This window comes from Manis pentadactyla, chromosome 2, assembly GCF_030020395.1.
Source record: "Manis pentadactyla isolate mManPen7 chromosome 2, mManPen7.hap1, whole genome shotgun sequence".
In the NCBI taxonomy this organism is placed as follows: Eukaryota; Metazoa; Chordata; class Mammalia; order Pholidota; family Manidae; genus Manis; species Manis pentadactyla.
In genome coordinates, this window is record NC_080020.1 from 130059832 (window position 1) to 130073219 (window position 13388).

The following is a 13388-nucleotide window of genomic DNA, read 5'->3' on the forward strand; positions in this document are numbered from 1 at the left end:
GAGGCAGCTCCAGTTCCCCCTGTAAGGTTAAGATTCCCTTTTGCTGGATCTGTTACATCAGTTTTCCACTTGCCCTTCTGCTTTCCAAAGTTACAAATTTTTTGCCTGTTGTCTTACTCTTAACTAGACCTTGAGAAGTTTCTAGGCCTGTAATGAATCTAAGTATTACTATTTCCTTTTTCGTTAGGTGTGCTGACTCATTGTGGTTCTGCATTCATTCAGATGCTTTCAGGCCACTTTTTATTATTTGTTTAAGCTGTAAAAATTGCATGAATAAATATGCTCATTTTGGACTGTGCTGTTTAGACTATAATTAAGCCTTCCACAAGAACATATTGGTCTCCCTCATGGCCCAGTTACTCACTCAGATCTGTGCCAATCTGCCCTGTTGCTGGGGTCCCTTTGGGGCAGATGGGGCAAATGGCCAGAGGCCTGGTTTGGAACTATCCAATAGGTGGAAAGTTCAAGAAAGCAGGTTGGTGGCAGATTGAGGACCAGTGCGCTTGAGGACATCTTTGTCACGCCTGACTTACTCATTTCATTTGTGTGTGCCTTTTCCAAATCTTGCTGACTGCCTTTTTACCCACAGCTCTGTTTTGTGATGTTCTGGACACCCAATGTTTCCGAGAAGATTTTGATAGACATCATCGGGGTGGACTTCGCCTTTGCAGAACTCTGTGTTGTCCCTTTGCGCATCTTCTCCTTCTTCCCGGTCCCAGGTAAAGAGGAACAGAGAAGGAAAGAAAAATTCCTACTTATACTCCTGCCTAATTCTGTCTTCTTTCTTTGGAGATGTTTGCAGTCATGTCCCAAACAAAAATGTAAAATCTCGGTGGGGAAGGTACTAAGACATCCAGTAGGTGGGAAGTTCAAGAAATGAATCAAACAGGCATAATTGTTTCTTAAAGGACAGCACTTCCAAACACAGGAAAAAGAAAGTGGCCATGAAGGGACAGCATGAGAGATTTGGGGGCAGCAGCATTGTTCTGTCTCCTAACTGATGGTTGGTACACAAATCTGTGCATGTATTACAATTCTTAGAACTTTATACTCAAAAGTCAATTTTATGGAACATTTTAAAGTATGATGAAGAGAAGAAAGGAAGTAGACTGCTAAGATCTGGACATGTGCAAAGAAAGAGGATGCATCTAGGGGCAGAATTGAGGCCAGGTGGCATATGGCCAGAATGAAAGAGGCCCAAAGCCAAAATATAAGCCCGTTTGAAAGTTCCCAAACTGATTCAGTAGTTGGGAGTATACTACATACAGGAATGAGGTAGTTCTTTATGAAATGAGAAAAGCAGGCTGCAGAAGGGGTCATTAGTACACTACCTTTTCTGTAACCAGTGTGTCACATGTATACAAGTGTCTGCAGATATGTTTGCGGTAAGTGCTTTCATGTCTACACACTGTTTCTAGAAGTAATTCACCAAATTGGTAACAGTGATTACTTCTGGGAGGCAGGGCAGAGACCTGTAAGTCAGGACTGAGAGGAAACCTTTGTACTATATTAGTCCCTTTAGTACCTTTTAAAGTCTGTACCAAGTGCATGTCATTACCTATTCAAAATGTATTGCCAAAACACCCACCTAAATTATTCAGGTGAGAAGCCAAAATCTACAAAGCCACAATTAGATTAAGGAATGGACTGTGGGGCCAGTTGAGTCCAGGACTGATGGCACACTCGATAGCCCTGTGCTGTCCCTGAATCAGGCCACAAGCAGCCCCTGCTCTTACATGCCGAGCATCCCTGGAGGCTAGGTGTCTCCTTCCCGGCTTTGGGGAGCCAACTTTGAAAAGGTGACCCCACCTAGAGGAGGCTTACCCCCCTGGAGATTAAGGCACATGTTCCCCCGGCTCCACTGGAGGAGGGGCTGGAGGTCCCAGAGGACTCCAGCTGGGCACGGAGTGGGGACTCATCTTTAATCTCCTCCCCACTCCACTTTCCCGCCTGTGGGATTAAAGGCTCCTGACAGGCAGCCATCAGGCCCCATCTGGCTTTGCAACCTGCTGGGTTTGGGCCACCCAGATCAGCACTCCACCTGAGCACCCTCACCTCCTTTGGCCAAACCCGAGTGTGCATCTGTGCCTCATAAATATAATGCTTCCACCCTGGGGCAGGCAGGGCATGGTTAGACCAAGGAGACAGCATGTTCTTCCTCCAAATGCACCCTGGTCCCAAGCATTTACCCTGGGAGTGTGTACATCCTCCCCTCCGAAGGCCTTTGCCTGGTACCTCCCCACCCAGGATAAAGGACAAGGCCTTACACATCCTGAAACCCTTTCCAGTTGCAGAGCAGACCTGAACAGGGTGCTGCTTGCTGTAAGGGTGCCCATGCCCTGCAAAACCAGAGTCAGTAACTCACAGGTCTGGATGGGGAGACAAGTGCAGGGAGCATGCCGGGAGTGGGGGTGGGGGGTCCTGTCAAGTGCCCACATACCAAATGAGGGGGTGCTGCCGGCAAGGAAAGGGGAGATGACCGGCTCCAGCATCCAGGGCAGCGGGGAGGGAATGAGGGAGGGGCTGCGAGAGCTCCCCACCTGAAGTCCCCACACACCCCAGGTTGTCACAGCTGGTCCAGCATCTCCTTACCCACAAACTCCATCACCCCCAAGTCACCACTTTTCTCTGTGGTTTGTGGTCTAGAGAACAGAGCTCGAGGTGGCCCAGGATGGACAGGGCTGCCCAGGAGCAGGCAGTCACAGTGGAGAAAGGAAGCTGTCTGGACACTAAAGGCTTCTATGAGGCAGGAGGAGCCCCGGCTGGAAGCCAGAGCAGGAATCAGGAGCCTGGGCCGGCAGATGAGGGGTTCAGCCCAGCCCAGGGCGACAGCAGTAAGGCCTCGGTCCTCGCCAGACACCCCAGGACCTCACATGTGCAGCCCAGGTCTCAGGGTCTGGGGCTGCAGGACCGACTAGAGAAGCTGCCACTGCTGACGAGTCCTTTGCTCTCCCCCAGTCACTGTGAGGGCCCATCTCACTGGATGGCTGATGACGCTGAAGAAGACGTTTGTCCTGGCCCCCAGCTCTGTGCTGCGGATCATCGTCCTCATCACCAGCCTCGTGGTCCTGCCCTACCTGGGGTACGTCCCGGGCACTGGGAGGGGTGGGCCCTGCTGCCACTCAGAGTCCTCCAGAGGTTTACATCTGCATTTTCGGGTAAAATCCCCAAGCTTATCTAGAATTAGAAATAGAGATGTCTTGCTTCTCTGCCCAGGCGGGCACTAGGCAGGAAACTGTTGAGATGCATTCTAGAAAATTCTGCTGGAGGCCAGGCCCAGGCACCATAACTGTTAGTGGCAGGTCCAGTAGGGTGGAAGACCAAAGGGAGGAAGGGCATCTCCCTTGGCCTCTGGAGTCCAGTCTTGTGGGGAAGGGACATTCAGGCCCCCCCATCTGGAAGCCGTGGTGTGCGGAGGGGACGTGCCACGTGGGCTCGCAGCTGAGGGGTTGAGGCGGCCAGCACGTGCCCCCTGAGGGCCCCCGAGTGGTGCGGCCCTCACCCAAAGGCCTTGCGTGGTCCTCCAGGCCCTCTGTCAGCTCCACTTTCCTGGGCTGCTGCTGGATTTGGACCCTATCTGTGCCATGGCACGGCTTTAATGGACAAATGCATTTGATTCTCATCTCAGGGTACATGGAGCCACCCTGGGCGTGGGCTCCCTCCTCGCGGGGTTTGTGGGCGAGTCCACCATGGTCGCCATAGCAGCCTGCTACGTCTACCGGAAACAGGTGAGCAGTGGCCCCACAACCATCCCCTGTGGTGCCTGCGGAGCCTCCTCCCAGGTGTAGGGAGACCCGAGCCGCTGGCTCCCTGAGGGTCCGCAGCGGGAGGCGGCCATGGTGACCCGACAGGCATCCCAGACCTCGGCTGGACCCACAATGCTCAACAGCACACCAGGGCCCGTCTGCACCAGCAGCCCTCACGGCCTGTCACTCAGCCCAGGTCAGGTGTAATAACAAGGGGGGGTACCTTGTTTTGTAGGTTAGTCCTATGCCCTGCCTGTTTCAAAAGGCAGCCATACTTCTCCAGAGAGATAGCTGAAAGGATACAGGTCTACAAAAATGATGGCTTTGACCATGCAGGAAAATCTTGAAAAGATGATTCTCCTTGAACCCAATCCCTCCCCTCAGCCCTTGTGTTAAGGAGTGCCTCAGGAAGTGTTGGGAGCCCAGATCTCCTCCCCTTCCCCTCTTCACTTCCAGCTTCCACCCGCAGGTCTTTCCCAATCCACACATATGGACACACACAGGAACACACACAATATTTACATTCTCTAAACCTTTTAGCACATAATTCGCTTGCCCTGTGGAGTTGTCTAATTATTTAGTAGTCTATTTATTTCCTTTCTACAATTATGAATACTCAGGGAGCAGCCTCATCTTACCTTCTTCATTCAGCAGAGATGGGATGAGATGAGCCAGGGAACGGATAGAGGCAGAGAAGAGGAAGGATCCATGGGCATCTCTGGGTGCACCAGTGTGGGCTCCCCGGCCGTGGCAGCTGGTGGTGAGAGCTGCAACTGGTCCAGATTTGGACTTAACCACAGCCAGGGTTTTGCCTCGCAGATGCGATTCAGGAAAAGATGGGCAAGGAAGTTGTAATTATTGAGCATTTCAATGAAAGATGAGAATGGGGGAGGGGATAAGAAGGTCCGTGGATTCTGGGGCAGGGTCCTGGAGGGAGGGTCCGACGGCAGTGGGAGGTGAAGGATGATGTCCTTGAAGTTGGCCCTTCCATGGTGCTAAAGGTGTCAGCGATGACAGGGTCTCCAGTGAGCCCACAAATGGTGCAGTGGCACTGGGGACCCTCTTTGATCCCCAAGAAGAGGTCAGGGCATCACAAGGCCATCTGCTGCAACGTGGACAACATGGCAGTGTAGTCACCAGGAATTAGGACAGGCAATGAGTGGGGCAGAAGAGAATGGCAGCCAACCCGGGGCTGTCCCCAGCGGGAGGAATGCTCCAGGAGCAAGAAATCCAAGCTCATCCCAAGGAAGAACGGTCTGCACGTGGCCATGAGTAGGAGGCTGGGGAGGGCAGCCACCATTGGAAAGGTTTCTGCAGAGCCAGGATTCCATCAGCTGACCGTGCATTCCCTGGGCACCCAGGAGGGGTGTCGGGGTAGGGAGGTGGGAGACAGGATCCCCCAAAGTGCACAGTACCAGACAGCCTGCACCCTGGTAACCCAACGGGAAGGAGTGTGCTGAACTGAGATGCAGCCTCACTGAGGCCATCCCATCCATAACTGAGATCCGGTCTGCAGTTGAGGGGCCCTGAGACCCTGGTGCTCCCTCCCTGACCGCGCTTTGCTAGGATGTGTCCCTGTCACCACCCCTTGCTGATGAGTCTTCTTTGGTCTAGAAAAAGAAGATGGAGAATGAGTCAGCTGCAGAGGGGGAGGATTCAGCGATGACGGACATGCCTCCAGCCGAGGAGGGGACAGACATCGTGGAGATGCGAGAGGAGAACGAATGAGCGCAGCACCATGGAGGCAGTCCAGCCGACCCTTCACACCATCTCCTCTCCCATCGTGTTCTGTCCTTCTTCGGTTTTGGCCTTGATTTAAAGGTTTCATGTCAACTCTCTGGCATACTGGGTATGCTCACACTGATGTGGGGACCTAAATGGTCTGTGCCATTGCTTTGTAAAAACAAACAAAACAATTGGCTTCATGCCCTTGCTTTACAAAAACCCAAAAGACAGCTGCCTCGTAGCCCAAGGTGTGTTCTCCTCCCTCGGACAATCTCTGCTTGGAACCAAAGGACCGCGGCTCTGCCATCCATCGCCCCTCCACCACCACGCCCAGCAGGCCACACTTCACCCTGTCCCTTCGCATCTCTCCTAAGAACCAAGGGTCACAACCGGGCTTTCTTTGATTGGTTGCCCAGTAACACAGCTGTACCCAGAGAGGTAACCCTGGTGGCCTTCCACTACGGGGTCATAAACTGCTGCCCACGAGCAGAGGGTCAGCAACAGGCTGCAGCCTGGAGTGACCGTTACCGCTGAGGACTGGATTTGCAAACACGCTGGATGGACAGATGGAAATAATCTCCTGTAGGAAGGTTTGAGGTGCCACAGGAGTAGTGAATGATAGCATTTCATCTTGTATTTTCCTAGGTTTGAGTGAGCTCCATATACATACATGAACTAAATGTTTTAAGTTGTCACAAATGCGCATCTGCAAATTTCAGCGTCCACAGGCATGACTCTCCCTGAAGGCTTGTTTTTCACTCACCTTTCCTGAAGATGGCACTAGAGCAAGTGAAATGGAGCGTACTAACTTTACATTTTAGTTTTTAAAGTGAACTGAAGCTTTAAATCATAATCTAGCATTTTAATGCCAGGTTGCTATATCATACCTTTTGAAATAGTTCATTACCTGGTTCTGCCATTATTAGACATAACCACGTGGTACAAGTGATTCAGAGTGTCCTTCGGTACTCCCCTCTAACGCCACATGATAAAGCAAGACATTTTATAAACGATAGCAAAGTCACTATGTGATATTCCCTGAAAAGACACATTTGAAATCCATTTAGTGCAGTATATTTTTCTAAGTTTTGGAAAGCGGGTTTTTTCTTTAAAAAAATTGTGGACACCGTTCACTAAATTCTTGATTTAATCAAAATTCCTAGGCAGAAAGAACCTAAACACAAAAATATTTTAAAGCTATAAATATATACTGTATATGTTATGTAATTTATTTTAGGCTATAATACATTTCCTATTTTCGCATTTTCAATAAAATGTCTCTAATACAATACGATGATTGCTTATGTGCTCAGCATACCTGCAGTTGAAACGTATTGTATCAATGAACATTGTGTCTTATTTGCAGCAGGTTTACAAATGCCATTTGTATATAAATGTAAGGATCAGTACATGACAAGAGAACTATTTTTCATTATGGGTAAGGGGTATAAATGAATCAGTGGTGTAAACAGTGGGGATGGAAATACACACTGGAAGGGCAGAAAAGGAAAAGCCAAGCCTTTGTGTTTATTGTTTTCGTGATGTCCAATCATATTGTTCCTCAAAGAAAAAAGAATGAGACAGCGTAAGTCTGCCATGAACATCACAGGGCTGTATCCACATCTCTGGACACCCAGTGATCCTCAGGTGTGCCCACCATGGAGACAATTCTCACGGGCTTCCTCTGAGCAGTTTCTCCTTCATATATAAGTGCTGTGCTGAAAATTAAGGTGCATAATTTTGGGGTGGTTTCTGAGGTAAGGTGGGGGAAAAAATCTCATTGTATCAGCTTTTTAAAAGCACCCGACTAGAAAATTAAACAGCAGTATTTTTTAACATGTGTGACTATTTCATGCTTGTGGAGATGGAGCTTAAAGATTCATTCATTAAAAAGCCAATTATTTTCCTCTAAATCAGGGTAAAATCAACTAGACTCTTCATCATACAACTAAAACAAGTCATTGTAACAGACACCTTTGGCAGTAGAGTCACAGGGCACCGTATTCTGTTAGAGATTTCAGGGAATACAGGGAACACCGCCAGATCCAGACCATGCTGGCAGCGCTGCGATTGGGATGTGCCCAAAATCTTTTGCCTTGATGCACACGGTTCCTCCATTCAACTGCTTACATCACAGCTGAACAGCTGCACACCTTAACTTACAAAACAAAACGTCTTGCTAGCAGACCTTTCTGCCTCTGATCTCACCAGCACAGATGGGTGGGGTGGTTAAACCAGAGATGGGAGACACTTCTCCCCACTTTTCGGAGTAAGAGGGACACACCTTTGATTTTGCTGACCAAAGAAACATTTCCCCAACGCAGACTTTTTTATTGCAAGTGGCTCCGCTGACAGATTCATTCTGTAAGGCACTGAGCTTGTGAGAACCACAACAAAGACCAGGTGTGGCTTTCTCAATGTTGAATGATTGCTTGTAGGCAAACAGAATCTAAATGTACAGGAGACTAAAGCCATTTTTAATTTGAATGCTGAGAATTGAGTTTGGGCTGCTCAGAGCTCTTTCTGTATTGAGGGTTGTTCTTGGCCTCTCTGCCTTAAAGAAGCATATGTGAGGTCATTCTAAACATGCAGCTGCCGTGACTCTGCCCCTGACAGGTGAGACCTTGGTGGCACTGGGCACTGGTGTGACACCGAGAATGGAGCAGAACCAGGCATGGCCACTCTGGGAGTCACAGGAAGGCAGAACCTGGCAGCCCCGCAGCTCAGGGTATGGCGAGAGGTTTGCACATGGGCCAGAACCCCTCACCTGTTTGGGAATAATCTGGGCTTGGAAGGCCACTGGCTACATCCCTGGGTGAGAGCCAGGCACCCCTCACTGCCTGCCTTGGGCTTGTCCAAGCTGGAGGCTGCCTCTGGCTGTGTGTTTCGTACTTTAGCTCAGGCAGGTGGTTTGACTTTGGAAATCCACATGGATGGCCAATACCCTCAGAAATGGAAGCTTCTCACAGTGGTTTGTGATATACTACATGGGGCCAGGTAAAGCTTTGTACGGTAGTAAACGCACTTGACTTTTCACTCCCCATGTCCTCCCAGTAAGTAACCTTGGGAGGCACAGAGGGCAGGAGGCCCATGAGGAGGCAGCCCAGGGGCTCCACCGAAGACCAGCTCCAGGGGGCTGGACGTCCTCCAGACCCAACCAGAGCCCAGCTCCGTGAGGATGAGCAGCATTTTCTGCATCACTGTTGGGGTTGGGATAGTCATTACATCCCCCCAAATCAGGAAAGGCATCTAATGATATCTTAGAGTAAAACTGAACAAAGTCACCAGCTCCCCACCCTCCTCGTGGTTCGTTCTTTGGGGAGTCTTATGAGAAGGAAGGGGCAGAGGGAAAGTAACTCATTTTGTACCTTTAGTTTCTAGAAACAACTATTTGAAGACAGTTCTCTGAATAGATGCTCTCTTCTTACTTTAATTAAACTGAGAGGAAGAAGCTGTGTTGCAAAATAGGAGGTATTTATATTGTTGTAATTAAACATTGAGAAATATTTTCATGTATTTAAAAATCTTTTAACTTCAGGAAATCTCTAAGTAAGCCAGTGCCCAGCACAGCATGTGCCAGTGTGTAGAAACAGCTGTGGTTTCTGGCCTCTTAACTTTGCGGGTAAGCTGACCTCAAAACTTAGGATGGAGTTTTCAACCAAAGCGATGCACGGTCCAGGAAAAGGGATATTTAATGTTCTAAGTCCTGCCCTCTTTTTCCTTTTTCTCAGAACCAAATAGGGCGGGGCAGGGCTTTATAAGGCTGGCGATTTCTAAGTGTTGAGCCATCTGCGTTGCACATACAGCCGACTCCCTAAAACCAGCCACTCCTGCCTGCCTGCTGTAGACGGCCACCCTGTGGCTCCTCCATAAAAAGCATTTGAACCATAGAAAAGCATGTTTTTGAGCAACGTGTTTGGTAAACATTCAAGATGCCCCTCTGTGCGGTTATTTTGAGTCTATTTCTGTCATTTGAAGCAGCAAAACATCACGTGATTTATCAGCTGATCTAACCACACATAAAACAGGATGTAGAGAAAACCTGAAGGCAAACTACAAAAGACCCGGTTGCCTGCGCCTTTAAAGGCTAGCCATCTAAAATTAGCTACACTAATGTTCAAAATGATAGGAGTTTTACTTTGTGACCAAAATAACCCAAACCCCACTCTGAAGTGAGAAAAGGTGTGACAAATTATACAGTCTACTGTCTGATCTCACAAGGGAAGAATAATGAAGACAAGATGGTGAAATCTTGTTTTAAGTTGATTTCATTTTCAAGAGGTTAGAGCTCTCAGCTGTTGCAGTCTCTGCTAAGAGAAGCACCGAAAGGGGGCCTACGAAGTCATTTTTTTAAAGCTCATCTTTGCCAAGTCCAAGAGGTTCTAGAAGAATTTTTTTTTCCTGCTTCACTTGTACTCAAGCAGGGTCTCTCAAAGGCTTGGTAAGATTACGCACGTTCACAGATGGCTGTCAGCTACACATGGACCCAGCATGTTTCTTATATGTTACCTCTTTTAAGTTGGGTTATGAAACTTAAATTGCACTTTACCAACAAGACTTGGCCTTGACTTCTCCAGTCTGTGTTGTAGACAAAGCGCACAAGAACTAGGCACCCCTTCTCTCTCCAGAAGCAGGAGTGGCTTCCTCATATTAGAGAAGGGGGCAGATGGAGACTGACGGGCTGTGAATGTCTGTACCACTGTCTGGCGTCGTGGAGATTCAGTGACGTGGAGACCAGTCATTACTGTAAGGTGCAGAAGCAGATGTTCACCTATGTACCAGGGACAGGAAGTGGCTCCTTGGAGTTGGTGAGCATCATAGGCAGGTAGACTCCATCCCTCCAACAGGGGGTACCTACAGTTTGGATGAACCAGCCCGGCCGAACAAAGGTACAGGGCACACAGCATCGCCAGTCCCCCAGGTCCCACAGCATGGACCGGTCGCCACGAATCAGGACCACTCTTCAGGGGTGCCGCATCCACAAGCCCATGGGGGCAAAGACACAGCTTTTTGGACCTGTGACATATGCACTTTGCTTAGTGCTGTATTCAGGGGGCAAATACTAAAGCTGGAATGACCAAGGAGCTAGTTGTAAGGCTTCAGAAATCTTTGACAAACCCCACACAAGATCCTGTTCACTACAAACAAGCCTATGCTCACCCAAGGAGAGCTGTGTTGGAGGCCGTGGGTTCAGAGCACGACCTTCCAGTTCACTCTCTCCTCTGATCACATGAGGGAGTTTATCGCTAAAGCTCCTTCCTGGGCCAACATTTTATGAATGATCTAGGAATTACACCACACAGTACAGGATCCTATGATAGAAAGATAAAATTACCTCATTCCTCATTTCAGGTCTGAACATTAGCAGTGATCCAGAATTTTTATTTTAAACAAAATTAAGCCTACTGGGAGTCATTATTCCACATGCGCTGTGGCTGTCAGTTTATAGGCTTTTCAGTTTCACATCAGAACTGTGGGTTTAATTTAAACTGCTGAAACTAATCACATTAAAATATTTGTGCAGCCTTTGATTAAAATTGATTACAGAGGTCCATATAAAATATGTCACATTTAAACAAGTGCTGTGTATGTATTTAACAGATGTAAGTTTTTGCATTGTTAAGACCATTTATATATGCTTTTGTTTTTTTGGTGGGGGGTGGATTTATGCTCATATATTGTCAAATAGCCTTCATACTCTAAGTAAAGCTTCAACAGTTGGCATACAATTGAGATTGTTTTTAGTTATATTGATTTTATTCTCACCATACACACCCCAAATGACATGGTTTCCTAATTCTGACTAGGATTTTCCTTTTTGTCAAACATACATGAGATACTAACATTTCGCCCTTTGCTCTTAGCTAAAACCTCTAACCACTGGGGTATTTCTCTAAACTCCCGGTCTTATTTAAATATGACCCATTTCTTCAAATTTTATTCTGTATGAAAATGAGTTTTTACTTCCCATAACTTTAGTAATATTGAAAGTGCTCCTCTGAAGCCTGACTTCTCTACCCACCTCTAGAATGGGAATCCCAAACTTAGGTGTTAGGAGAGTGAAAGGCGTAAACCTGAAAACCCCTCCTGCCCACATCTAAGAGATCCTTCTTATCAGTTTTTATATGAAAAGAATCATTCTTTAAAACGTAATGTCTTAACGTCAAAGAATGGTGGCTCTTCATTTTTAACTTCCTGTGAGAGACAATACAGAGGGTATATTAAGTCCCTGTGATCCACAAGGGTGAAGCATTCTCTGGCAGCTTGAGACTGCGCCTTGTTTCCTGTCCTGCTTTATTGAGGTCTTGGAGTTAAAAATCCCAGACCTCAGCACTACCTCTGCCTCTTTTACGTCCCTTTTACTGCTTGCTTCTTACTGGTCATGTTTCCATATGGTACCTGGGATGCGGCACGGTTTCGTGCCTAACTACAATGCAGGATATGGAGCTGTGCTGGCCAAGCACTGTTAATTTTCCCCATGGGGAGCAGAATGCCACAAGGAGCAAATCTGACCCCTCCCATGCCTGCTTTGACGTCCCTGATGAATCACATTACCATCCACCCCATCACCTACTCCATGACACCCCCACCCACCAGTGGGGGCCCGCTAGCCCTGGTATCTCTCACTTCCAGCCCCCCTTCCAGCCTCTTTAATTCCACTGGCTTGGCTCAGATGCTCCTGGTCCCCTAGGGTATGGGTGCTACAGGAGCTTCCAAATGGTATTCCTTCTCCAGGCTCGTGTGTGCCCTGGACTACAATGTGAATGACACCTCCTAAGAGCTTTGCAGTGCACAACCATTCCCAGAAGCCTGCCCACCTCTTCCCACCCCACTCTAGCTCACACACTACAGAGGACTTGTAGTGTTCATACTTAGCTTCATTTATAAGGGCTGATGGCTTTCAACCAACAGGGTGTTAAAATAAACCATGAGCTGGTTCATAGTTTTGAAACACCTGCCTGTAATCTCTTTTCCTATCTATACATTCTCTCAAACCACCCATACCCACAATGGTAGCAAACTTCCAAAAGGCTTACCCTTGTGATAGGCAGTTTGGATATATTCATAGACACAAGCTAAGGGAATTTTAGGTAAAATCAAGGAGAAAACTATTCCCTCGTGTTTTTCTTTTCAAAGCTATTAAAGGCAACACTGGGGTGGATGAAAGCCTGGCTTTGCCTGTATTTTTCATTCTGCCCCCAACAAGCTTCAGGTTTCTTTCCTGAACAATGCAAGCCAGTAAATACTATTCCAGTTTCACAGTGCAATGCACTGGTCTTTGCATGAAAGGAAGAAAACCCGGGACTCAGAGTCCTCTTTCCATCTCTGCTGCTTGTTAGCTGAGTTGGGCAAGTTGTTGGATGCCTCTGCATCAGCCTCCTCTGCTGAAACAAGATCTTTTGTAGTTCTAATTCACTGCAACATCAGGATTTGCAGAGCATGATGGATGGCAGGGCAGGAAGATGGAGTGCATGCCTGCTAGGTTTCCAGTTGGCATGGGACTGCCTCAGCCAGTCTGTCTGTAGGCATACTGCCAGCCTGCTTTCAACAAAGACAAACTACTTGAACTTTTATTAAATAAAGGCCAATCTTAGGTTCAGATGCTCTTGAATCCGAAGACCAAAATAGAATGAATACAGTAATTATTACCCAACTTTATATTACAGAACACACCTAAAATTCTTTCATCTGATTCATGTAAAAAGTTCTCTTGATCTAAGGGCAAGTGGCTGAGGAAAAGCTGGTTGTGGTCAGCTCCAGCCTCCCCAGCCCCTGGGTCCTGTTAGGACATACACAAGTTCATGCATGACAGATTCTCCACCATGCTTGGCAATGCTGTGTCCTAACTCAGCTCTGCCTGCCTTTGCCCCAGATGCTACCGCGGCTCAGATTTCAGTAGCCATTCTTACCCTATGC

At 47.8% G+C, this 13388-nt stretch overlaps 1 protein-coding gene across 2 annotated transcripts in view; it reads left to right on the plus strand.

Annotated features, from left to right (window-relative positions):
* ANKH (ANKH inorganic pyrophosphate transport regulator) overlaps nt 1-6760 on the plus strand; it is a 135983-nt gene extending 129223 nt beyond the window's left edge. For both annotated transcript variants that reach the window (XM_036896660.2, XM_036896659.2), the window contains 4 exons: nt 590-719; nt 2959-3082; nt 3629-3728; nt 5361-6760. In XM_036896660.2, the coding sequence (XP_036752555.1) occupies nt 590-719; nt 2959-3082; nt 3629-3728; nt 5361-5474 (468 nt within the window). In that variant the 3' untranslated portion in view covers nt 5475-6760. The remainder of the gene's footprint in view (nt 1-589; nt 720-2958; nt 3083-3628; nt 3729-5360) is intronic.
* The last annotated feature ends 6628 nt before the right edge of the window (nt 6761-13388 follow it).